This window comes from Macaca nemestrina, chromosome 18, assembly GCF_043159975.1.
Source record: "Macaca nemestrina isolate mMacNem1 chromosome 18, mMacNem.hap1, whole genome shotgun sequence".
In the NCBI taxonomy this organism is placed as follows: Eukaryota; Metazoa; Chordata; class Mammalia; order Primates; family Cercopithecidae; genus Macaca; species Macaca nemestrina.
Genome location: NC_092142.1, coordinates 12,081,080 through 12,105,114, shown reverse-complemented (window position 1 = coordinate 12,105,114; position 24,035 = coordinate 12,081,080). Strand labels below are relative to the sequence as shown.

The following is a 24,035-nucleotide window of genomic DNA, read 5'->3' as shown; positions in this document are numbered from 1 at the left end:
GACTTTTGACCATATTTATTTTCTTTAGCAATAAATTGTGTAATTCTAATCTACACAAAGGAATCAACAGAAGTATAAATGGCAAATTAGAAGGTTAAAAAAACTCTCTATATTTTTTCTCTTAGCTTTTTAAAACAAGATTAACACTGTATGGTTGGGTTTGTAACATAGATAATAAGGGTAATAATAACAAAGGGGATGAGAGACAAGTTAAAAATAATTAAAGGAATTAATGTTATACTAGAAAATAGCTACTTTCTGCAAAATAAGGCAGTAAAGAAGGAACAAAAAGATGCGACAGGTGGGTGAAGTGGCTCATGCTTTTACATAATCCTAAGGCTTTGAGAGGCCGAGGTGGGAGGATTGCTTGAGCCCAGGAGTTCAAGACCAGCCTAGGCAACATGGAGAGACCTTGTCTCTACAAAAAGTTAAAAAAAAAAAAAAAAATAGCTGGGCGTAGCGGCACACATCTGTGTTGCCTACTACTTGGGAGTCTGAGGGGGGTGGATCGCTTGAGCTGGGGTTGTCAAGCCTGCAGTGAGCTATGATTGCGCCATTGCACTCCAGCCTGGGTGACACCAGACCCTGTATCAAAAAACAACCAAAAAAAAAGGAGATACAGAAAACAGGTAGGAAAATGGTTGGTGTACATGAACTCCCAACATGTTGGGCCTGGGTGGTTGACACATTAAACGTCTGGCCAACCGAGCAAGACAGCCATTGATTGCCCCATTCTACATCCACAGAAGCAGAACCAGACAGGAAGTGATGAGATTTGCACCTGGGTCACATAGCCGACCTGTGGCAGCGGTGGCGTCTCAACTACTGGCTGTTTGCTGTGCCTTTTGTTTGTGGCATAACACCATATTGTCTTAATGCCCTCGAAAGTTTGTCTAGTTTGTAGTTATTGACATTGGAAGACAAGTCTTTTTTTTTTTTTTTTTTGAGACAGAGTCTCTCTCTCTCTCTTGCCCAGGCGGGAGTGCAATGGCGCGATCTCCGCTCACTGCCAACCTCCGCCTCCCGGGTTCGAGCAATTCTCTGCCTCAGCAGCTGGGATTACAGGCGCCCACCACCACGCCCGGCTAATAGTTTTGTATTTTTAGCAGAGACGAGGTTTCACCATGTTGGCCAGGCTGGTCTCGAACCCCTGGTCCCACATAATCTGCCCGCCTTGGCTTCCCAAAGTGCTGCGATTACAGGCTTGAGCCACTGCGCTCGGCCGTGTTTTTTTTTTTTTTCCTTCAGTTAAGTGGGGATAAAAAACGGCACCTACGTGCTTCGGGGCCTGTAGTGAGAATGGACACGATTGCTGCTGTCGTTACGGCTCCTAAAACCCAGCGCGGCGAGACGAGACTACAGTGGTGTCAACGTTCCAAATGTCTCCCGCGGGCCTGATCCCAAAGCAGCAGTTTTTCCACGTCCCGCGACAGCGCCTGCGCAGACTCCGCGAGCCGGGTCGCTGCCGGTGAGACGAAGGCGGGGCTGCGGGCGGGGCAGGCTTCCGCGCATTTACGTAGTGTGTAGGGCGTGGCCCGTTGGGGGCGGGAATTTCGGCAGTGTCGGCGCCCGCGCGGACTCCGTGAGCGGTGGGAGGAGCCGTGTGCTCTGGGGTGTGAGCTGGGGCGGACCCTGAGGCGGCGGCGCGGCTGACGTGGAGTGTCCGGGTTAGCTGGAGCGGCGAGCTGCCGGACTGGGGAGCGACGGGCCGGGCCGGGCCTTCGGGCCCGAGGCGGCGGCGGCGGCGGCGGTATAAAGCCGGCGACGGGGAGCATGTAATGTCGGAATGCGGAGGCCGCGGCGGCGGCGGCAGCAGCAGCAGCGAGGACGCCGAGGACGAGGGAGGGGGTGGCGGCGGCCCCGCGGGCTCCGACTGCCTCAGCCCGAGCCCGGCCCCGGCCACAGCGTCCTCGGCGGGGCGACTCCGTCGCGGGCTGCGTGGCGCCTCCCTCATGGCGCGCCAGCGGCCCGAGCTGCTCTGCGGGGCCGTGGCCCTCGGCTGCGCGCTGCTCCTCGCCCTCAAGTTCACCTGCAGGTGAGGCGGCCCGGACCCCGGGGCCCCGGTGCGGCTCTCCCCCTGCTCTGCCGCCTGGAGCCTGCAGGGCCGCGTCGCAGCGGCCTCCGCCCGGGAAGTCGGGCCTGACCTTGCCCAGGACTGCTGGCCCCTCCTGGAGCCTGCAGCCACGGCCTCCCACCTTCCCCTTGCCCCGGCCCGCCCGCGGACAATATGGCGAGGCTTCCGGGTGCAGCCCCGCGCCCCGTCGTCCCGCTTTAGTGCCGAGGGAGGAGGGTCAGGGGTGCTCCTCACCTGTGGGAGTCTCTAGGGGTGGACCTGTCACTTCGGCCCAGGCTGTAGGACTCTCATTTCTCACCGATTTAATTCCCCTTAAGCTTCCGGTGTAAGTGATCCACAACCGTCTGAGAATTCCAGACCGCTTTTAGAATTCCCGCTCTCATTGATCAAACGATCATTATTATTTTGAGACGGAGTCACGCTCTGTCGCCCAGGCAGGAGTGCAGTGGTGCGATCTCGGCTCACTGCAACCTCCGCCTCCCGGGTTCAAGGGGTTCTCCTGCCTCAGCCTCTCGAGTAGCTCGGATCACAGGCTCGCGCCACCATGCCTGGCTAATTTTTGTATTTTTAGTAGAGACGGGGTTTCACCATGTTAGCCAGGCTGGTCTCGAACTCCTAACGTCACGTGATCCACCCGCCTTGGCCTCCCAAAATGCTGAGATTTACAGCCTAGAGCCCCGGCACCCGGCCTGATCTAACGATTATTTATCTGCACCTACTATGTGCTGGACACTTGTCCAGGCGAACTCTTTGCTCCCTTGAGTGGATGGGACAGTGAGCAAGTAAACATAATATAATTTTTTAAAGCTTCAGTGCTATGCAGGGCATAGAAACGATGGCGGTGAGGAAAGACTTCCTAAGGAAGTGACATTGAAGCTTATACAAAAAGGAGAAGGGACCAGCGCTGGGAAGATCTGGGGGGAGCGTGTCCAAGGTAGAGCGAACAGCAAATGTGGAGGTTCTGAGGCTGGGCAAGCTTGGTGTTTCCCTGGAATTGATAAAAAGACCTGACAGTAGGCTGGGGTGTAGGGAGTAGGTAAATGAAAGCTCATGTGTGTCTTTTCAGGAATGTACACACATACAAAATTAACTTTATATTTCAGGTGTACTTCTGGTCTCCCAAATCAACGGTGGGTCTTTTGGGATCCCAATTTGTGAGATCTGTATTGCTGCTATGATCATAATCTGTGATTTCACGTTGGAACATTTTTTAGTTTATTTAGCACGATATGCGGCTGGTTGTCAAAGAGGTGTCAAAAGATTGAGGATTTTAGTGGAAAGATAAATTATAGTAACTCTCAGCATTTTCCATGGGCCAGGTACTGTACTGTCAGCAGGATTTCTCAGTCTTGGCACTGTTGATATTTTGGGTCAGATAGTTCTGTGTTGTGGGGGCTGCCCTGTGCACTGTAGGATGTTTAGCAGCATCCCCGGCCTCTATCCACTAGATACCAGTAGCACACCCCACAAGATGTAACAACCCCCAATGGCTTCAGACATTGTTAGATGTCCCCTGGGAGCAGAACTACCTGCTTGGGAACCACTGTTTCCATGAATGCATTTATTCATTTAATACATAATTGAGAGCCTAGTATGGGTGTCATTTAAATCTCACAGAACCCATTAAAGTTCGAATATACTGTTATCTTTCCCAATGCACAGATGAAGGAGTCCAGCCTTGGTGATGTTTCAGAACCTGCCCCAAATCACACCCACATGTTAAGTGACTGAGCTGGAATTTGAATCATTTATTGTTAGGACCTAGATTCTTAACCTTGTACTTTATTATTGTCTCCCACAAGGACAATGTACAAAGTATTTTAGAAGGTAGAGTGTTGCGAGGTGATATTTAGGTTCAAATTAGGAAGAGAGGTTCCCCACTCCAGGGGTGTGGAGTTTATTTACATCGGTTTGTTAAAGTATGGAAATAATGGTTAATGTTTGTTCTGAGACAGCATGACTTAATTGATATGGAAGTCCTTTGAGATTCAGAAGGAAGAGAGTAAATCCAGTTACTAGAGTAGGCAAAATGAAATCCTTTCTTGCTTCAGGCAAGGAGCGTGAACCAGTAAATGGCTGCTGCTTCATCTTCTTTCTGTGTCACTGGCAAATTTGACCATCTTTGAATAGACTCAGATTAATTTTTTTAGGGTCATCTTTGAATGATGTGATGATACTATTTATTGATGTACAAGTGGCTAACATTTCTACCTCCCTTATCCTCTTTCACTTTTAAGATCTTTTCTTTAATAAGGCTTAAGGGAGAATAGGATTTTTTTAAATCTCAGCTCACCGCAACCTCCACCTCCTGGGATCAAGTGATTCTCCTGCCTCAGCCTCCTGAATAGCTGGGATTACAGGTGCGCACCACCACACCCAGCTAATTTTTGTATTTTTAGCAGAGATGAGGTTTCACCATGTTGACCAGGCTAGTCTCGAACTCCTGACCTCAGATGATCCTCCTACCTCAGCCTGTCAAAGTGCTCGGATTACAGGCGTGAGCCACCGCTCCTGGCCTAGGAATTTTTTTTTTTTTTTTAATTTTTACGAAAAGCTCCAGGCTTGAAATAAATGACTGCTCTCTTCAAGTCTGTGGCTCGGCTGAGTTCAAACCAGATAATATGGAAAAGGTTGATTTGAAGTTGAGCCACAGTGAATAATTGTGCATTTCTGGGCATCTAATCTTTACTTACCTCTGTCTCTTCATCCTGCTCACCTTTCTTTTACCTTGATTTAGAGGCAAAAAAAAATTGTGTGTAGATACATATATATGTATACATGTATTTATTTTGCTTTATTCCATTTTGTAATTTCAAAGCTGCCTCAAATGGTCTTTGCAAGGAAGTGATGTAAGGTATGAATTTCATATGAAAATTGGGGTTTCAACAGGCTTTTTTTTCTTTATGTTGCCCAGGCTGGAGTGCAGTGGCTATTCATAGGTGCAATTATGGCATGCTACAGCCTCAGACTGCGGGGCTCAAGTAATTCTCCTGCCTCAGCCTCCAGAGTATAGTAGTAGCTGGGACTATAGGCACATGCCACTGGCTCAGCAACAACAGGCCGCCTTATTTGCAACCAACTCTTGAGTTTTTTGTACACGAGACATAACCCTCATCGCTGCAGGAAATCTTTGCTCTAGGTATGGTTTCTCTAAAACATGAAGCAGATTGATGAGTTAAATAGAAACTCACCAGTGTTTCTGATGGAGTTGAGGCCAGTGTTTCTTCTCCCTGGCTAATATTTGATTTTTGATTGGCCTTGTACTTTCTCTGGCCCATTTGGGAAGGCTTCTGAATATGCAGAGCAAAATTATTGAGTTGCTCTTTATCCTTTCTTCTGCTGTCAGACCTACATTTTTCCTCAGATTGCGTTATCTGATGCTTACATTGTGTTTTTTTTTGTTTGTTTGTTTTGAGATGGAGTTTTGCTCTTGTTTCCCAGTCTGGAGTGCAATGGAGTGATCTTGGCTTACGGCAACCTCTGCCTCCCGTGTTCAAGCGATTCTTCTGCCTCGGCCTCCCAAGTGGCTGGGATTACAGGTGTGCACCACCATGCCCGGCTAATTTTGTATTTTTAGTAGAAATGGGGTTTCACTGTGCTGGTCAGGCTGGTCTCAAACTCCTGACCTCATGTGATCCACCCGCCTCGGCCTCCCAAAGTGCTGGGATTACAGGCCTGAGCCACCACGCTTGGCCATATGCAGTTTGAATGGTAGAAAAATAATTTCTCCAAAGAGTAGAATTTTGGATCTCTTGAAAACATGTCCCTTTTTTTTTTTTCCTGTAGTGCCTTCCTCACCTCTTACATGGCTATCTTCTTGTCATTCAGGTCTCAGAGCTTAAATTATAGCACCTCCCAAACCACCACGCCATCAGAGTAGCTGCCGTGTCCTTCTGTATATCACTTTGTTAAATTTTTCACATAGCAGCGAGCATGTTGTATATTTTTATTTTTTACACATTTGATGTTTTTCTTGTCTTCCTCCCCTAGAAAGTGATCTCCTCGACAACACACAGTGCTAGCTGCTGCAGCCTCAGTGCTTATTCCCAAAGCATAGTCACAGCTGCTCAGTAAAGAATTTTTGAATAATTGTGTAAGTGATTGAGTTTTTCGGGTTATGAAGGCATTCTGCGTAGACTGAAAGCTCTCTGATTGAAAGTTAAAATATTTGAGTGAATAAATAGGTGACTTGCTCCGTTGAATACTTCTGCCTGTTCTGGAATTTCATATAAATGCAGTCATAGTGCATGTACTCTTTAGCACCTTTTTCACTCAGCATAATCATTTTGAGACTCATCCCAGTTATAACATATATGAGTAGGTTTTGTTTTTTGTTTTTATTGTGGAGTAACAATTAAGTAAACTGGGGTAAGAATATACCCCAGTTAACATTTTACCTCATGAGTCATGCCAGCTTTCTTATGCTTACTGTTTACATAGTTTTTCTTTTCTTATCCTTATGCCTTTATCCTACATCTTTATATTTAAACTATATCTTGTTTAGATAGTGCATAATTGGGTCTTGCTTTATCCTGTCTGGCAGTCTGTTCCTCCCAATTAGGTTGCTTCCTTTTTTTTTTTTTTTTTTTTTTGAGAGGCGTAGTCTTGCTCTGTTGCCCAGGCTGAGTGCGGTGGTGTGATCTCAGTTTACTGCAACGTACACGATTCTCCTGCCTCAGCCTTCCAAATAGCTGGGACTACAGGCCCCAGCCACCATGCCCAGCTAATTTTTTGTATTTTTTTAGTAGAGACCGGGCTTCACCGTGTTAGCTAGGATGGTCTCCATCTTCTGACCTCGTGATCTGCCCAGCTCGGCTTCCCAAAGTGCTATGATTACAGGCGTGAGCCACTGCACCTGGCCCCTCCTTTTACATGTAACGTAATTGTTGATGTAGTTGGGTTTAAGTGTACCTTTGTGCTCGTCGTTTTCCATTTGTACCTTCTGGCTTCTTTTCTTGTTCCTTCCTTTCTTTTTTTTTTTAGATGGAGTTTTGCTCTTGTCACCTAGGCTGGAGTGCAATGGTGCAATCTCGGCTCTCTGCAACCTCTGCCTCCTGAGTTCAAGCGATTACAGGCGCCTATCACCACATCCAGCTACTTTTTTATTTTGAGTAGAGATGGGGTTTCACCATGGCCAGGCTGGTCTTGAACCCCTGACCTCAGGAGATCTGCCTGCCTTAGCCTCCCAAAGTGCTGGGATTACAGGTGTGAGTCAACCGCGCCTGGCCTCCTTTACTTTCTTTGGGGTTAATCTAATCGTTTTTTAGGTTTCCATGTTTACATTCTCTATTTATCTCGTTTAGATAGTGCATAATTGGGTCTCCATTGTTTCTTAGCAAACCTGCTATAATCGTTTTATGGTATGTGAGTGCAGCTACATGGACAGCTCAGGGTGTTTACTAGGGCCCTTCTACTTGGTGGAATGCAGCCTGGGCCTAGACCTTTAGGTCTTGATGAGGAAAGTTACTTCTGACCTCTTGTTTGTCCAGTGTTATTTTCTTTTTCCTCCTGATCTCTTTCTTGTGGGAAACTCAAGTGTTCAAAAAGCCCATTTTCCAGTTAAATAGGCTGTTGCTTTGTTACTCATCTTCATTAGTCTTAGGATTATGATATATATCTGGAGGAATGTATATTATTGTTTAATTGTTACTGTTAGCTGAATGCCCTGGATAAGTACAAGCCAACTCCAGCTAATAAGCTTAATGTTTTCTCAAAGTTGAGTTCACTGTGAGCATCTCCCATGGAAATCATTAGTGGTAGTGTACATGCTCCCTCACCGTAATTCTGAGCTCGCATGCTGGTGGTTCTAAACCCTTGGAGATAAGTGGCTTCTTTGGAGAGCCAGGCTGCAGAAAAAGGAGGATGAAGTCTTTGAGGTGTGGGGGGCAGGCATATGGATTATTCAAAGACATCCTCCTCTGCTCTCCACTGCCCTTCCAGCCTATACCTAGGGGACAGAATCTCAGAGAATTGTTTCCAACATATTATTCATGTCTTGCATTTGCTCAGCCAGATGTTGCCTTTCTAGGGCAGTGATTTTGGGACTCCATTTTCTTATTCAAAAGAGGATTTTTCTTTTAAGCTTCGTTCTATTTCCACAGAGCTATTTTTAGAAGAAGATAAACTAAGCAATCTTTTCTGTGTTTGCTCTTTTTTAGTCGAGCAAAAGATGTGATAATACCAGCAAAGCCACCTGTCAACTTTTTCTCCCCGAGGTCTCCAGTGCTTGACCTCTTCCAGGGACAGCTGGACTATGCAGAGTACATTCGCCGGGACTCAGAGGTGGTACTGCTGTTTTTCTATGCCCCTTGGTGTGGACAGTCCATCGCTGCCAGGGCAGAAATTCAGCAGGCAGCAAGTCGGCTTTCAGACCAGGTAATGCTCACATTCAGCTTAAGAATCAAATGACTTTCAGTCCTGTATGTAGGGCAGGATGTCTCCACAGAGACACCTTGCCCAATGGGCAGACTTTGCCAAGGTGAACTCTGGGAGTCCTTTCTAAGTTACAGAGCCTTCCATAAAGCAACAGAAAAGATTTCCAAATGTGGTGATTGTAGTCTGAGGCAAGTGTGGGAGCAGATTCTGAATCTCACAACACAGGCCAGTGCTCATCCTGGGGTGCCATACTGTTTGGTTTAAACATTAAAAAAGGTAGAGGGACTGAAAATCCTAGTTCTTGCATATCCATTTGATACTTGCTAGTTAGGTTTATTTATTTATTTATATTATATTTTATTATTATTTTTTTTGAGACGGAGTGTCGCTCTGTCACTGGAGTGCAGTGGCGCGATCTCAGCTCACTGCAAGCTCCGCCTCCCGAGTTCACACCATTCTCCCGACTCAGCCTCCTGAGTAGCTGGGACTACAGGCGCCCGCCACCACACCCAGCTAATTTTTTGTATTTTTAGTAGAGACGGGGTTTCACTGTGTTAGCCAGGAGGTCTCCATCTCCTGACCTTGTGATCCACCCGCGTTGGCCTCCCAGAGTGCTGGGATTACAGGCTTAAGCTACCACGCTCGGCCGCTAGTTAGGTATTTCAGGTAGGAAAATTTATGTATGATATGACTACATTGTAACAAGGCCGACCTTTTTAATATTTGGACCAGAACTATATTCAACAGATAAGGAATGCCACCTTTGGGCTAGGTAAGAAAGATATATAGGCAAATAAGTCACCTGTTATGGCAGTGGTTTTCAGCCCAGTGGACCCCAGTTGCACTTTAGAAAATAAGTATTTTTTGATGTCCCCTTTTCTTCCTGAAAAAGAATTCATAGATGATAAATTTTTCCTATACATGTAATTTCAAAATAATCTAATGCACTGACTGGAACATAAAGTTGGGGGGGAAAAAGTAATTTGTAACTAAATTGTATATATTTTAGTATATAAGTGCACAGTCAGAACGAGTCCATATACCTTTATGTAGAACCGCTGTGAGTGGGATAGTTACAAATGTAGACTGATAAAGGTGATATGTTGGTGACTTACCTGCCATAGGGACAGTGCTCTTAGTAGTTGATTATCCTAAATGGTGAACAATCTTGGTAAAATCCTGAACCACACAAAGCCCTTTCTGCTCTCAGTTTACATAGAAGTTGCTTTCCTGAAAAATCCAGTGAACACAAAAAGCATGTTTTAGATTCACATGTAAAATGGAGCTAGGTTCTGGGCTTGGATAATAACAGTTTTTCCCCAACATCAGTGTTTGGCAGGCATTTTGAACTCCTTTGGAATGCTATGGATGATTCTTCTGTGTGCAAAGCAGGTTTGAGTGTAGCAGGACATCTACCAATGGCCCTGCCCTACATATGCACTGTAGCTTCCCCCAGTCATTGCAGCAAGCAAAAAGCATCCCACAGATTTCTGAGACTCTCCTGCTCAGAACCACTGATCTGAAGTAACGTGTGTAGGCAGCCGAGTTCCAGAAGTTCATTTGGAACTCTCAGTTGGTTTTTCTTAGAAACTGTGGAGCCTTCCAAATTTAGAGAACAAAGTTCATGTTGCCCATGTTGGGCACAAGAGGGAAATCTATTGTGTTTTGTTAATAAGTGTGAATTGGCTACCTTACTGTCAACCTAAGCAGTATGTCCTTCTGAGTGATGGCATTAGTATAATAATAATAATACTCTGGTGTGCCAGGCCCTGTGCTAATTCTCAACCACTTGCAAGCCGATGCTGTTAGCCCTGTTTTTCTGAAGCAGGACCGCAGGCGTAAGGGGTGAAGCAGTTTGTTTACGATCACATAGTGACAGGTGGTGGGGGTTATAGTGCAATCCAGCGACTGCTGCTGCTTTTTTTTAAAAAAGATTTCAGCTTCTTCCAAATTGAGAGCTTACTATTCCATGTACTCAGTAGGGAAAAAAGTGAGTTTATTTTTGGAAACACACAAAAATCTTTTGAACTGTACTGCATGGTAAGATTGGTAAACATGGTCCAAGTCCTGGCTGGACATCATAGATAAGAGTATGTCTTTCTTTTTCATTTTAGTGATAAATGATGACCTTTGAAAACTCAAAACAGTTTTTTTCGTACTTTCTGTTTCAGTGAGAGAGGAATAGTTCCGTTTTTAATTTCATCTTTTAAATCTTGGTAACTTTTCAGTTGTTATTCACAGTCATTTGAAACCCTTTTTTGGCTCTGCAGGTGTTGTTTGTGGCAATTAACTGTTGGTGGAACCAGGGGAAATGCAGAAAACAGAAACACTTCTTTTATTTTCCTGTAATATATCTGTATCATCGGAGGTAAGAACTTGTTAAATAGCTTTCTCATTCCAGTTTGGTTTGCCAGTTTATAAATGAATTTTGCATTTTTTCTATATTAAAATATTAGATACTACAGAAAATTTAGATAATACAGATAAGCAAAAATAAAAGATCTGGATAATCCACCCCGCTTTTTAAAGCTAAACATGGGATCAGGCAGTAATACTCTTTCCTAAACTGCTTTTCTCACTTTTTTGAGCATCTTTTCATGTCATTACACATTTTACAGCATTGTTTTTCAAAGTACCAATTACTCCAATGTATTTCAGATATTGTAAGAGTGTTTTGTAATGTAAAAATCCACCAAGTGTCTTATCCTTTCACCTGGAGGCATAGCAGAGTCCAGAGTGTATCTTACCATCTTTTCTATTGGGAAGAAAATTACTACAGGTACACAGTCCCATGTCCACAATTCTGAAGTCACAAAGAGGGCTGAAAAATGGAAAGAGTTTTATTTTATCTTATTTAATTTTTTTTTGAGACAGAGTTTAGCTTTTGTTGCCCAGGCTGGAGTGCAATGGTTCAATCTCGGCTCACTGCGGCCTCCGCCTCCAGGTTCAAGAAGTTTTCCTGCCTTAGCCTCCCGAGTAGCTGGGATTACAGGCGCCTGCCACCATGCCTGGCTCATTTTTGTATTTTTTTTTTTTTTTTTTTTTTGAGACGGAGTCTGGCTCTGTCGCCCAGGCTGGAGTGCAGTGGCCGGATCTCAGCTCACTGCAAGCTCCGCCTCCCGGGTTCACGCCATTCTCCCGCCTCAGCCTCCCGAGTAACTGGGACTACAGGCGCCCGCCACCTCGCCCGGCTAGTTTTTTGTATTTTTTAGTAGAGACGGGGTTTCATCGTGTTAGCCAGGATGGTCTCGATCTCCTGACCTCGTGATCCTCCCGTCTCGGCCTCCCAAAGTGCTGGGATTACAGGCTTGAGCCACCGCGCCCGGCCGGCTTGAAGTTTGTTGAAGGTAAAATGGGTAAAGGAGATTTGATTAATAGAGAGCTTTGCTTTTTCCTTCTAAACTTCTTGGGCCATAATCACTGGGGATTTATAGCAGACATCAACAAACAATGATTTGTGGGTTCTCTGTCACATTCCATCCCATTTCTGTGTCTGTAACATAAGCTGTTGTCTGGCACACAGTATTGACTCCCAGGAACTATTAGATAGTATTTGGGCAAAAACACACTTTCTTACTCCATCTCTTCCCCCACGTTTTCCTCTGGATATTAGAAGTTTGTATTTTAATATTTGTAGTAACAAGCCAGTGTTTGCTTAGGGACCACTAAGATGATTTTCAGATTTCTTCCCCACTTTTTGGCCAGTAACTTAGAGGTTCTGCCTTTATGTGGAAGGTTCAAGTACAGGCTTTTTCGGATACAGGAATACTTTCTCAGAGTTACTCTTTTTGTTTTAAAGGTAAGTGTAAGGTGGTGTACTTAACTCTGTGCTCTGTAATGGGATGATGAGCTTGCCCTGCTGAAGTCCTTGCATTTCTTTTTGGCTTTGAAAAAGGGCATGGAAGCCTAGTAGGGGGGTATAGTCCTTTCAGGCTGCTCAGAGGTGGACTTAATGTGATGTGACATTAAAATCAGAAGAGTTCCACGGAATCAAGTACAAATGTCATTTTGGGATATGTGGGTATACAGTATTGTCATATATGTATGTATATTTGTTTGTTTAGCTTTTGCAGAAAGATTGAAGGGACCTCCAAGGAACTTTAGAAATATGTCCAACATTCTTATTTTACAGATGAGGAATTTGAGGTAGCATGCACCTTGAAATGCCTGCCTCCACACCCCTGTCTTTGCGTTGTTGGGTTTTATAAGTCACTAGGACCCTTGTAACATCACACCAGGAAAACTCAGCAAAGCCTCTTGGCCTGAGTAGTTGAGGTTTCCAGATTGGTAGCTCCTTTTTCTGGAATAAGTTAGATGCTTTTTTGATTTCTTCCTTTAAATTAAAAATTATTGGTGGTTGATGGGGTTGGTGGTGGTGGTAATTTTTAGACTGAACTAATTTGTAGTAAGTCTTGATTTGGTCGAATTCTTAACTGTCTCCCAGCTGTACATGTAGAGAATGCTGTTTTCACTTTTTTTCATGCTAATATTCCTTTGACATCATTCTGCAGTGCACATTGAAGAATTGTGTTTATCTCATCACTGTGTGTGTGTGTGTTTGTGTGTGTCTGTGTGTGTGTGTGTGTGTCTATGTGAATTTCTGTAACCATGTATTCTGGTATTATAATCACAACCTTTATAAAATTCTTAACTGGGCTCTATTGTTACTGTTAACAGTAAGCTTAATGTCAATTTCTGTTTAGAGAAAAGAAAGATTATGTAGTTGTTGAATTTCACCATAACGCCCCACCCTTGCCACCTACCATCCAATTATATATGGGCAGTGTCTGTATTGCGTGAGATTGAAGAGAGGCACATGAGAATTCTGATTAGCTTAGAAGGATAACTGAATGGTGGTGGTATTACTTAGTGGCACTGAATCAAATTGTGTGTGTTCCCAGGCACAACTTGAGGGGAAAGGAAGACAGATCATTTATACTGGTCACTGACTTCAGACCTTCACATAATTTGTTGTTGTTGTAATAAAGCTTCAAATAAGTTTCAGGTTCATTCAGTGATCCTTTGTCTGCCTATTTCTTTTTAGTAGGGCAAGGGCCAACTGTTCATCCTGTCCCTTACCTTACAGTGACTAGTAGAAGGAAAATCTGCCCGCCTACATTGAATTGTATAGTTAAATCCTGGAATCCCTTAGCATGAGGTCAATTTCCAGGGTTGTCTTTCTGTTTTGTTTTTAAAAGAAATATTGTGGGAATTAATTTTTTTGTAAGAGACAAGAATAAATGTTTTTTGTTTGGCAATGCAGTTTGCAGTTGAATTCAAGATCATAGAAGGATAGGGGCTGCTTCCGCCTCTCCTCACCTAAAATGCTTATTCTTAATTCTCTGGTCACCTCCTGAGCAAAGCAGGCTACTGATCTGTGACTTGGTTGGATCCCAAAGCAAGACATTTTCATTTTGTGGTGGTGATGATTTTAGTTCTACATTACAGGCTTAATGCATGGTGTATTATTTTTATTATTTTTATTTTTATTTTTATTTTTTGGTACTAGTTTTGGACCAATCGAATACAAAGGCCCCATGAGTGCTGTTTACATTGAGAAGTTTGTCCGCCGGGTGATGAAACCACTTCTCTACATCCCATCTCAATCAGAATTACTAGATTTTCTCTCAAACTACGAGGTACTTGTCTTTCATATCTCCTCCTCCATACTCAAGGCCTTTTACTGGGTTGTATTGGATTGTTTGTATTAAAGGGGTTTTAAAAAAAACCTCCTGAATTGCAGCAAGTCAAAGGTCATGTGATGCATCAGCCCCAGTTAAATGCTTTCTGAGATACTGACTGTAACGATGGTTTGTCCAAGAGAGTTTTAAGAGAATAGAGTACTAGCAAAATCTTTGTTTTTTTGTTAGGGAATTTTCAACAGATTTTCATCTTGCTTCACAATTAACTTAGAGTAGATGAGAATTAACTTACAATTTCTGTGCAGCTGCAAATTTTTAAGAATATTATTTGACACTTCTCATAGCATTGTACTATGAGATACCTGGTTTTTCTTGTTAGTTGTAGTTTGGTTTTTTTGAAAACTGGAAATATGTTTCCTTCCATGTTATGAAGTATGTAACTATTTCAAGGTCTTATTTACAGAAAGTTTTCTAACTTTACTAATGTAGCTTCTTTCCTGCTTCCCCATTGCCAACTTCAACCCTTGGTAAATTATTTTTATAGGTTTTTTTTTTTTTTTTTTGAGACAGAGTCTTGCTCTGACACCCAGGCTGGAGTGTGATCTCAGCTCACTGCAGCCTCGCCTCCCGGGTTCAAGTGCTTCTTGTGCCTCAGCCACCCAAGTAGTTGGGATTACAGGCATGTGCCACCACGCCCAGCTAATTTTTGTATTTTTACTAAAGAGGGTTTTGCCATGTTGGCCAGGCTGGTCTTGAACTCTGGGCATCAAGTGATCCTCCTGTGTTGGCCTCCCAAAGTGTTGGGATTACAGATATGAGCCACCATGCCCAGTCCTATAGGATCTTTAATGCTGGTTAAGAATGACTTCTTATTGTGAGGCCAGTATTGGGATTATTAAAATATGTAACCTCAAAAATTGTAAAAGTAGTTCTGCAAAAAATTCACTGGAGCAAGTATAAAATCATACTTGAGTACAAGTAAAAAGATACTTAGGTACGACAAAATCAAGACCATAAATATCTGACAGAGATAAAAAACCATGTAAATCCAGACCTTCCCAACAGTTTAGAATTGTGGCTAGTTGAATTTTACTGTTCGCACTATTTATATTCTGTGTAGATTGGATACAAATTTTTTCACCAGAACATCAGTATAGCTTTTTTCAATCGTGTTAGAAACTCTACATATGTGTAAAATGTTAGCAGAGATTCCCCAAGCAGCAGTATGAATATCTAGTTATTCTGCTTATAGTTCTTAGCTATGCATCAGAATAAATATTCCTTAATTACATAGATAGCAGATGGATGTCTGTGCACCTCAGAGGCCTGCCTCTTGTTTTCCCTGGGCAGGCTGGTGGGTGAGGGCTATATTAAGAGACAGGGTACTGGGGCCTGATCCCTTTGGCACACTCACTGGGTCTATGACTTGGGGCGGGTTACTTACTTCCTGGGCATCAGGGGCCTGGGCCAGGGTGTCCTTGAGATTCCTTCTAATAGTAAAGTTGTGATAAGTGGGTTTTGACATGGATCTGCGGTGGGTTACAGCCAGAGCGACTCGAGATGGCACAGCAAAATGGTGAAGAATCAGGAGTCAGACAGACCTGCTTTTAGCAGTACTCTATTTTATTTATTTATTTATGTATTTATGTATTTATGTATTTATTTATTTATTTATTTTGAGATGGTCTCACTCTGTTACCCAGGCTGGAGTGCAGTGGCGTGATCTTGGCTCACTGCAACCTCCATCTCTTGGGTTCAAGTGATTCTTCTGCCTCAGTCTCCTAAGTAGCTGGGATTACAGGCAGGCACCATCATACCTGGCTAATTTTTTGTATTTTTAGTAGAGATGGGGTTTCAATTTGTTGGCCAGGCTGGATTATTTTATTTTTTTGAGATAGGGTTTCACTCTGTCACCTAGGCTGGAGTGCGGTGGTGCCATCTTGGCTCAAGCGATCCTTCTGCTTCAGCCTCACAAAGTGCTGGGATTACAGGCATGAGCCACCGTGCCCAGCCCAGCAGTACTTTAAAAGACTATGCTCCAAGTATTGATTTGGAGTTCATGTTAGACTCACTAATCTGATTATATTACTGCTGATGACATTTAAAACATTACATTAAAGTTTTTTGGCAGCCCACTGAATTAGAGTGATGTACAACAGTGATTAAGCTGGACTGCCTTTAAAATGGGAACCACAAGAGTGCTACCAAGATGGGGTCCCTCGATCACTTCTGTCAGCCTTTAAAATGACTTCCTCCCAAAAGCTGTGGCTTTTATCGGGTTAGTGTCATCTTTTGCTGGGCTTCTCACTGAGATGAGATTGTCTCATTAGCAAGAGATAGATAGTACTTGATTAATTGTGAAATAACTCAGTAGTCAAGCCCAGCATGACACTTGTGAAACCATTTGTCTTGCAAAATATACCAAATAGCACAGCCTAGAAAATGTGTCAGTTTCACACACATTGCCTATAACATAGACACAGAATTCTCGATCCGGAAATGAAGCCACTGTCGTGGTTTTGACGGTTGAATGATTTAGGAAAGTTAAGGAATTTTTGGAGTCCCTGGAGTAGAGCACAGTCAGCTTTTGAATATTCTGCTAAGTTTGGGTTTCTCAACCTTGGCACAGTTGACATTGGAGGTCAGATAATTCTGTGGTTTGGGGGACTGTCCTGTTCTTGGCAGGATATTTAGCAGTATCCCTGGCCTCCACCCACTGCATGTTGGTAGCACCCTTTTCTCCCCTCAGTTGTGACAACCAAAAATATCTGCAGACCTTGCCAAATACCCCTTAGGGGGCAAAATTCCCCCAGTTAAGAACTACTGCTCTGAATAATTGAGTTTTCCCAATTAAGGCCTTAAGAGGAAGAAAACACATCTTTTTTCATGTGGCTCTCAGAAGGCCTTAATTTAATAATTAAAAGTTTATCTGCTTATAATGGTGACAGTAGAGAGAAGATGAAAACTAAACAGTGCCTTGACTAGAGAATGCTGGAAAGTTATCGGGGGGGAATTATAGCTAGGGGTGAGTTAGATTGTCATCACTAGAGCTATCTCTGATACTCAACTTTTTACTCAAATTCCTTTTTTTTTTCCAAAAAACGAACAAAAAACCCTATACAGTTTAAATATGTGAAGGAGCTTGCTAATTTAAGGACATCTTACTAAGAAAGATACTTGTTTTGGTCAAGAGCCTTATCTCAGTTTATATTTTTTATCAATATGGATTTCAGTATCAAGTGTGTTTAAATTTAAGTATATCAAAATTGGGTCAAAATAATTAATGTTTTCATGGCACTTCTAAGGTTTGACATAATGAAGGATTGTGTTTTTTTGCTTGACTTAATGTCTGTTAGATGTGTTTGTAACATCTTGTAGGAGTGTGTGTGATAATTTCCTGCTTGTTTAAAAAAAAAATTTCTTGTGTAGGATCTGGATTTTAAGGAAGGAAAAAAAATATTGATTAGTTATAAATTTGTCTCTAATTCAGACATTTGTGAGCATTTTGGACCATTAGAAAATAATATAATTAGCATTCATTATTTGGGAAGCAACGATGTCCTGAAATAAATAATATTCTCTACTGACATAAACTTTTTTTTGAGAGTCTCGCTCTGTCTCCCAGTGTGGTGGCACAATCTCATCTCACTGCAACCTCCACTTCCTGGGTTCAAGCGATTCTCGTGCCTCAGCCTCCTGAGTAGCTGGGATTACAGGCATGTGCCACCGCGCCCAGCTGTTTTTGTATTTTTAGTAGAGACGGGGTTTCACCATTTGACCAGGCTGGTCTTGAACTCCTAGCCTCAAGCGGTCCACCCACCTCAGCCTCCCAAAATGCTAGGATTGCAGGTGTAAGCCACTGTGCCCGGCTGACATAAACTGTTGTTATATGTATATGGAACTCTATTCATATATGCTTATTCTATTGTTAGAAAAAGGAATGTTCTAATTGTATCTTTATTTATTTATTTTTTTAGAAATCCTATAGTTGAATTGTTTCAAAGGCCTATTCAGATGATTTGATACTGAATTACTTAGAGTGGAATTTTTTTTTTTTTTTGAGATGGAGTCTCTCTCTTGCCCAGGCTGGAGTGTAGTGGCGTGATCTCGGCTCACTAGAACCTCCACCTCCCAGGTTCAAGCGATTCTTCTGCCTCAGCCTCCTGAGTAGCTGGGACTACAGGCATGTGCCGCCATGCCTGGCTAATTTTTTGTATTTTTAGTAGAGACGGAGTTTCATCATGTTAGCTAGGATGGTCTTGATCTCCTGACCTCGTGATCCGCCTGCCTCGGCCTCCCAAAGTGCTGGGATTACAGGCGTGAGTCACCACACCCGGCCGAAGAGTGGAAGTTTTTAACCAATGGAAAATATTTTATTTGGCTTAGATATCTCAAACCTACCAATATCAGATTGCTAATCATCAACCACGGTTTTATGTTCGTAAAATATGTGCCTCAGACCTGTAATCCCAGCACTTTGAGAGGCCAAGGTGGGAGGATTGCTTGAAAACAGGAATTCACGACCAGCCTGGGCAACAAAATAAGACCCTGTCTCTCTAACAAAATGTTAAAAATTAGCCAGACATGGTGGCACATGCCTGTAGTCCCAGCTCCTTGGGAGGCTGAGGCTGGAGAATTGCTTGAGCCCAGGAGTTTGGGGTTACAATGAGCTATGATGGCACCACTGCACTCCAGCCTGGGTGACAGAGTGAGACCCCATCTCAAAACAAAACAAAGACAAGACTCTGAGCCCAGAAACAATTTCTAGGACAACAGTTTTGCCTTTAATTTACTTCAACATCGTAGAAAGACATGAAAGGGTAAATACTAAAAATTCTTAACTTTGTAAACCTTGAAATACTTTAGTTGTTATTAGCAAAGAAGTAATGCATAAACTATGCATTGTCAAGTGCTCTTTAGTTTTCAATTGCTTATTTCTAATGTTCCAAACAGCCGTGTGAGGTAGATGGAAATTGTAGATCCTTCGAACAGATTAAGAAGCTAAGGTACAGGGAGGCTGTGATTTACCTACATGGAGACTGGATGATAGCCCAGCCTTGTGGCTCCCCAAATTCTTGTGTATCATGTTCCTTCCTCAAAGAAATATTTAAGGTTCCTGAATTGAAACTTCAGTATCTACCTAGGGCTTACAACTTCAAACATTTAACTATTTAATGTCATTTTTTGAAACTTTTTTCTTTCATGATAGAACATTTTAAAGATATTGGCTCCTTAATTTGGCTGTAGCTTTTTTTTTTTAAATGAATACTTAAAAGAATAAATATGGATAAAGGATGATGCCATGGCTCTTAAGCAGCAGAGTTTTGCCCTTTCCTGTTATTAATTGGGTCATTCACATTTATTCTGCAGAACTGGGATTATTCTGTGTATGATAGTCACAATATTGAGGCAGGATAGGGTCTAGAATTTTCTATCCAGGTAAGCACTACAATATGTACCTTATAAATGATGAATGTAGCTAAAAAACTGAAATAAACTTGCCAGGAGATCCCATAAAGGGAGATTAAGAGCTCTATGTCATTTCCTTGCAAACCATGTTAAGAAATTCTACCGGGCCCCATGGCTCACGCCTGTAATCCCAGCGATTTGGGAGGCCGAGGCGAGCAGATGATGAGATCAGAGTTCACGACCAGCCTGGCCAACATGGTGAAACCCCGTCTCTACTAAAAATACAAAAAATTGGCTGGACATGGTGGCGGGCGCCTGTAATCCCAGTTACGTGGGAGACTGAGGCAGGAGAATTGCTTTAATCCGGGAGGCAGAGATTGCAGTGAGCCGAGATCGCGCCACTGCACTCCAGCCTTGGCGACAGAGACTCTGTCTCAAAAAAAGAAAAAAGAAATTCTGCTTACTTCAGTTACTCCAATTGTGGAATCCCTCTTCCTCGAATGTTCTTCCTGCCAATTTAAATACAGAGAGGAAAATGAAGTCGATTACTGTGAACAACGTATTCTAACAGAACCAGTGTCATTTTTATTTTTACTTTGTAGAGATGAGATCTTGCCATGTTGCCCAGTCTGGTCTTGAACTCCTGAGGTCAGGTGATCCTCCCATCTGAGCCCCCAAAAGTCCTGGGATTACAGACATAAGCCACCACACCTGGCCAGTGTCATTTTAATTTCAGTGGATGTTAAGTTGATTGGAAAGGGAATAGGACTGAGCAATGGTAATTTAATTTTCAGTGACTAATTTTGTGGCTCCTCTAATTTCAGTATTGTTTGGACATCATTGTGTTTGGTATTGGTAGCTTCTACATCAATAGTGGTTGCTTTCTTATTTATTTATTTGGTTTTTTGAGACAGAGTCTCACTCTGTTCCACAGTCTGGAGTTCAGTGGTGTGATCTCTGCTCACTGCAACCTCCACCTCCCAGGTTCAAGCAATTCTCCTGCCTCAGCCTCCCAAGTAGCTGCAACTACAGGCACCCACTATCATGCTCGGCTAATTTTTGTATTTTTAGTAGAGCGGGGTTTCACCAGGCTGGCCAGGGTGGCCTCAAACTCCTGGCCTCAAGTGATCTGAAGGGATTACAGGCATGAGCCAGCGCTGCTGGCCTCTTTTTTATTTTTTAAAGCACTTGACAGATTCGTTTGACTTGTACCGTATAATTTACTCACCAAATGCTAACAGTATTATTATTTCAAACTCTTCTATCTGCAGGCAAAATATTTTAAGAATCTTTTTGTGAATTTCTGTATCCATTTAAGAACACTTATTTAGCATACATTCATTCATTTATTCCTAACAGCTTGGTAACAAAATTGTTTTAAATTTAAATGGGATGGGGAAAGGCTCAGGAATCTTTTAGGGGGAAGAAGAGAGTTAAGTAAAATGGCCAGATGACAGAAAACTTGAGCATTTTGACAGAATTGTAGAATGCTGGTACCCGACATTGTCATATTGTTTGTAAAATTCTACTCTGAATGTTGCGCATTGTTTCTCTTAGTTCATAGTTTTGTGTTTGTTTGTTTGAAACAGTCTTTCTCTGTTGCCCAGGCCGGAATGCAGTGGCACGATCTTGGCTCACTGCAACCTCCACCTCCCTGGTTCAAGCAATTCTCGTGCCTCAGCCTCTCGAGTAGCTGGATTACAGGCATGCACCACCACGCCTGGCTAATTTTTGTATTTTCAATAGAGATGGGGTTCCACCATGAGGGCCAGGCTGGTCTTGAACTGACCACAAGTGATCCTCCCGCCTCAGCCTCCCAAAGTGCTGGGATTACAGGTGTGAGCCTGGGCAACAGAGTGAGACTCTGTTTCTTTTTTTTTTTTCTTTTCTTTTTTTTTTTTTTTTTTTTTGAGATGGAGTCTTGCTCTGTCCCCCACCGGTCGGAGTGCAGGGGCATGATCTCAGCTCACTGCAACCTCCGCCCCCAGGGTTCAAGGGATTCTCTTGCCTCAGCTTCCTGAGTATTTGCGACTACAGGCACGTACCACCACACCTGGCTAATTTTTGTATTTTTTAATAGAGATGGGGTTTCGCCATGTTGACCAGGCTGGTCTCGAACTCCTGACCTCAAATGATCCTCCCGCCTGGGTCTCCCAAAGTGCTGGGATTACAAGTGTGAGCCACTGCACCCAGCCTAGATGTTAAGTTTCTATCAGAATGAAAACCAGTTGATTCATTTACAGTTGAATCTTAGAACAAGCAAGTGGTTTAGATTGGAAAGATAGTATATTCCACTACAGATCAGAAATTTCCTCTTTTTTTTTTTTTTTTTTTGAGACAAAGTTTCACTCTTGCTGCCCAGGCTGGAGTGCAATGGTACGATCTCAGCTCACCACCGCAACCTCCACCTCCCAGGTTCAAGAGATTTTCCTGCCTCAGCCTCCCTAGTAGCTGGGATTACAGGCATGTGCCACCACGCCCAGCTAATTTTGTATTTGTAATAGAGACAGGGTTTTTCCATGTTGGTCAGGCTGGTCTCGAACTCTCGACCTCAGGTGCTGCCTCGGCCTCCCAGAGTGCTGGGATTATGGGCATGAGCCACCGCGCCCGGCCAGAAGTTTCCTCTTTTATATAGCATACTGATTTTAAATTTTACCAACAGATTAAATTTCTACCCTAAGTTTTGGATGCAATTTTGTTTCAGTGATCAAGTTCGCTTCCGCAATGACTTACTAATATACAGTGTGGTGCCAAGTGCTTTTGGGCTTAAAAGGATTCTTTTCATTTGCCTAGTGCTTTATGGTTCATCAGGCTTGCTCTTTGCCTAACCCTGTGAAGAATTGTTCCTATTTCCACATCAGGCAACTGAGGGTTCATATTGAAGGGTTCTCCTGAGGCTGTTCTTTCAGCCACTAGATCTCAGTCTTGAGCTTAGGTCTTCTGACTCCAAGTCCAGCACTCTTTCCTCAGGGATCTCACAGTTTGACTTTTAAGGCAGATACGATTATTACAGAACAAAACCTGACTGAATGAGTGCCATAGGGCCTTCAAAGAAGGAAGAGTGATTGTAAACAGGAAGGCAGAATGTATCTGGTAGGGGACAGTTAATTGGTTTGGCAGAATGAAGGAGAGTTCTACGCCCAGCTTAGAGGAATGGAATGAGCAGGTGGAAATGAGTATGTAGGGTGAAGGAGCCCAGAGGGCTGGAGGTAGGTCCTCTGCAGACCTGAGGGAAAGGAGAGTTGCCACTGTGGAATGCTGGGTTTTGAGGGGGGCGGTTCTATGGTTTGTTTCCCATTGAAGGGGCTTGATTACAGGTGAAGATTAACCCTGATTTCCAGCAAAGTGTGAAGGTATGTTTGGAGTCAATGAGAGAAAGCAATTCAAGAAGAAACTTAAGAAAGGTTAAAAGAAAATTATTGCCACTGCTTGTCTGGAGTTGTTAAAAGCGATTGAGGACATAACTTACTGATGAAGTTTTGAGTCTGGGAGAATTGTACTGTCAACAGGTGTGGAAAGACCTACTCGTGGGGACAGAAGGAAGTTTCAGCTTTGAATGCCCCTGAATGACCACTGTGCAATCCTGTCAAAGCTGCTGCAACTCCATCCCTTACCCTGTTTGTTGTTTAAATGGAGGGGATGTTCAACCCCAACCTGAAATTTTTCTCATGTGCTTAGGCTTTTTGAAAAAAGGAAATGCAACAAGATGCATTAATTGTCAAATTATAATATGTCTTTCTTGCTTTAAAATATCCTCCATTACACTGTGGCTGACAGTGCCTCACTTACCTAATTCTGCTTTTTCCTGCAGCCTGGAGTACTCGGATACTTTGAGTTCAGCGGCTCACCCCAGCCTCCTGGTTATTTGACCTTCTTCACCTCAGCATTACATTCATTAAAGAAAGGTAAAAAATGATTCATATTAAGACATTGGTACTTCAGTAGAATTGATATTTACATCTTTTCCATGTATTATTATTAATATATATTCTACTTTGCTTGATTCCTTTTCTCAATGTATTTTTATTTATTTTATTTATTTTTAGATGGAGTCTTACTCTGTCGCCCAGGCTGCAGTGCAGTGGCATGATCTTGGCTCACTGGAATCTGTGTCCCGGGTTCAAGTGATTCTCCTGCCTCAGACTCCTGAGTAGCTGGAACTACAGGCACCTGCCACCATGCCTGGCTAATTTTTGTATTTTCAGTAGATTTGGGGTTTTACCATGTTGGCCAGGCTGGTCTCGGACTCCTGACCTCAGGTGATCCACCTGCCTTGGTTCCCAAAATGCTGGGATTACAGACATGAGCCACTGCGCTTGGCCGTCACTGTATTTTTAATAATTACATTGTTTAATGTTCCATCATTAGCAAACAGGAAATACTGTTCTATTTCACATATAGTCTCTCAAATGTTTAGCTTTCTAATAATATAGCTTGAGGCTGGGTGCAGTGGCTCATGCTTGTAGTCCCAGCACTTTGGGAGGCTGAGGCAGGTGGATTGCTTGAGTCCAGGAGATTGAGACCAGCCTGGCCAA

The 24,035-nt window shown here is 43.1% G+C and overlaps 1 protein-coding gene across 4 annotated transcripts in view; it reads left to right on the top strand.

The window, feature by feature from the left end:
• Positions 1-1,645: 1,645 nt before the first annotated feature.
• The window catches only part of LOC105467757 (thioredoxin domain containing 11), a 63,673-nt gene continuing 41,283 nt past the window's right edge, over positions 1,646-24,035 (top strand). Inside the window, exons 1-5 of one of the 4 annotated variants that reach the window (XM_071084129.1) lie at positions 1,646-2,035; positions 8,233-8,449; positions 10,720-10,817; positions 13,959-14,088; positions 23,312-23,405. In XM_071084129.1, coding sequence (XP_070940230.1) covers positions 1,779-2,035; positions 8,233-8,449; positions 10,720-10,817; positions 13,959-14,088; positions 23,312-23,405 — 796 coding nt within the window. In that variant the 5' untranslated portion in view covers positions 1,646-1,778. Of the gene's footprint in view, positions 2,036-6,086; positions 6,168-8,232; positions 8,450-10,719; positions 10,818-13,958; positions 14,089-23,311; positions 23,406-24,035 lie in introns of those variants that run through there. The other 3 variants (XM_071084132.1, XM_071084130.1, XM_071084131.1) reach the window with 3 other exon arrangements.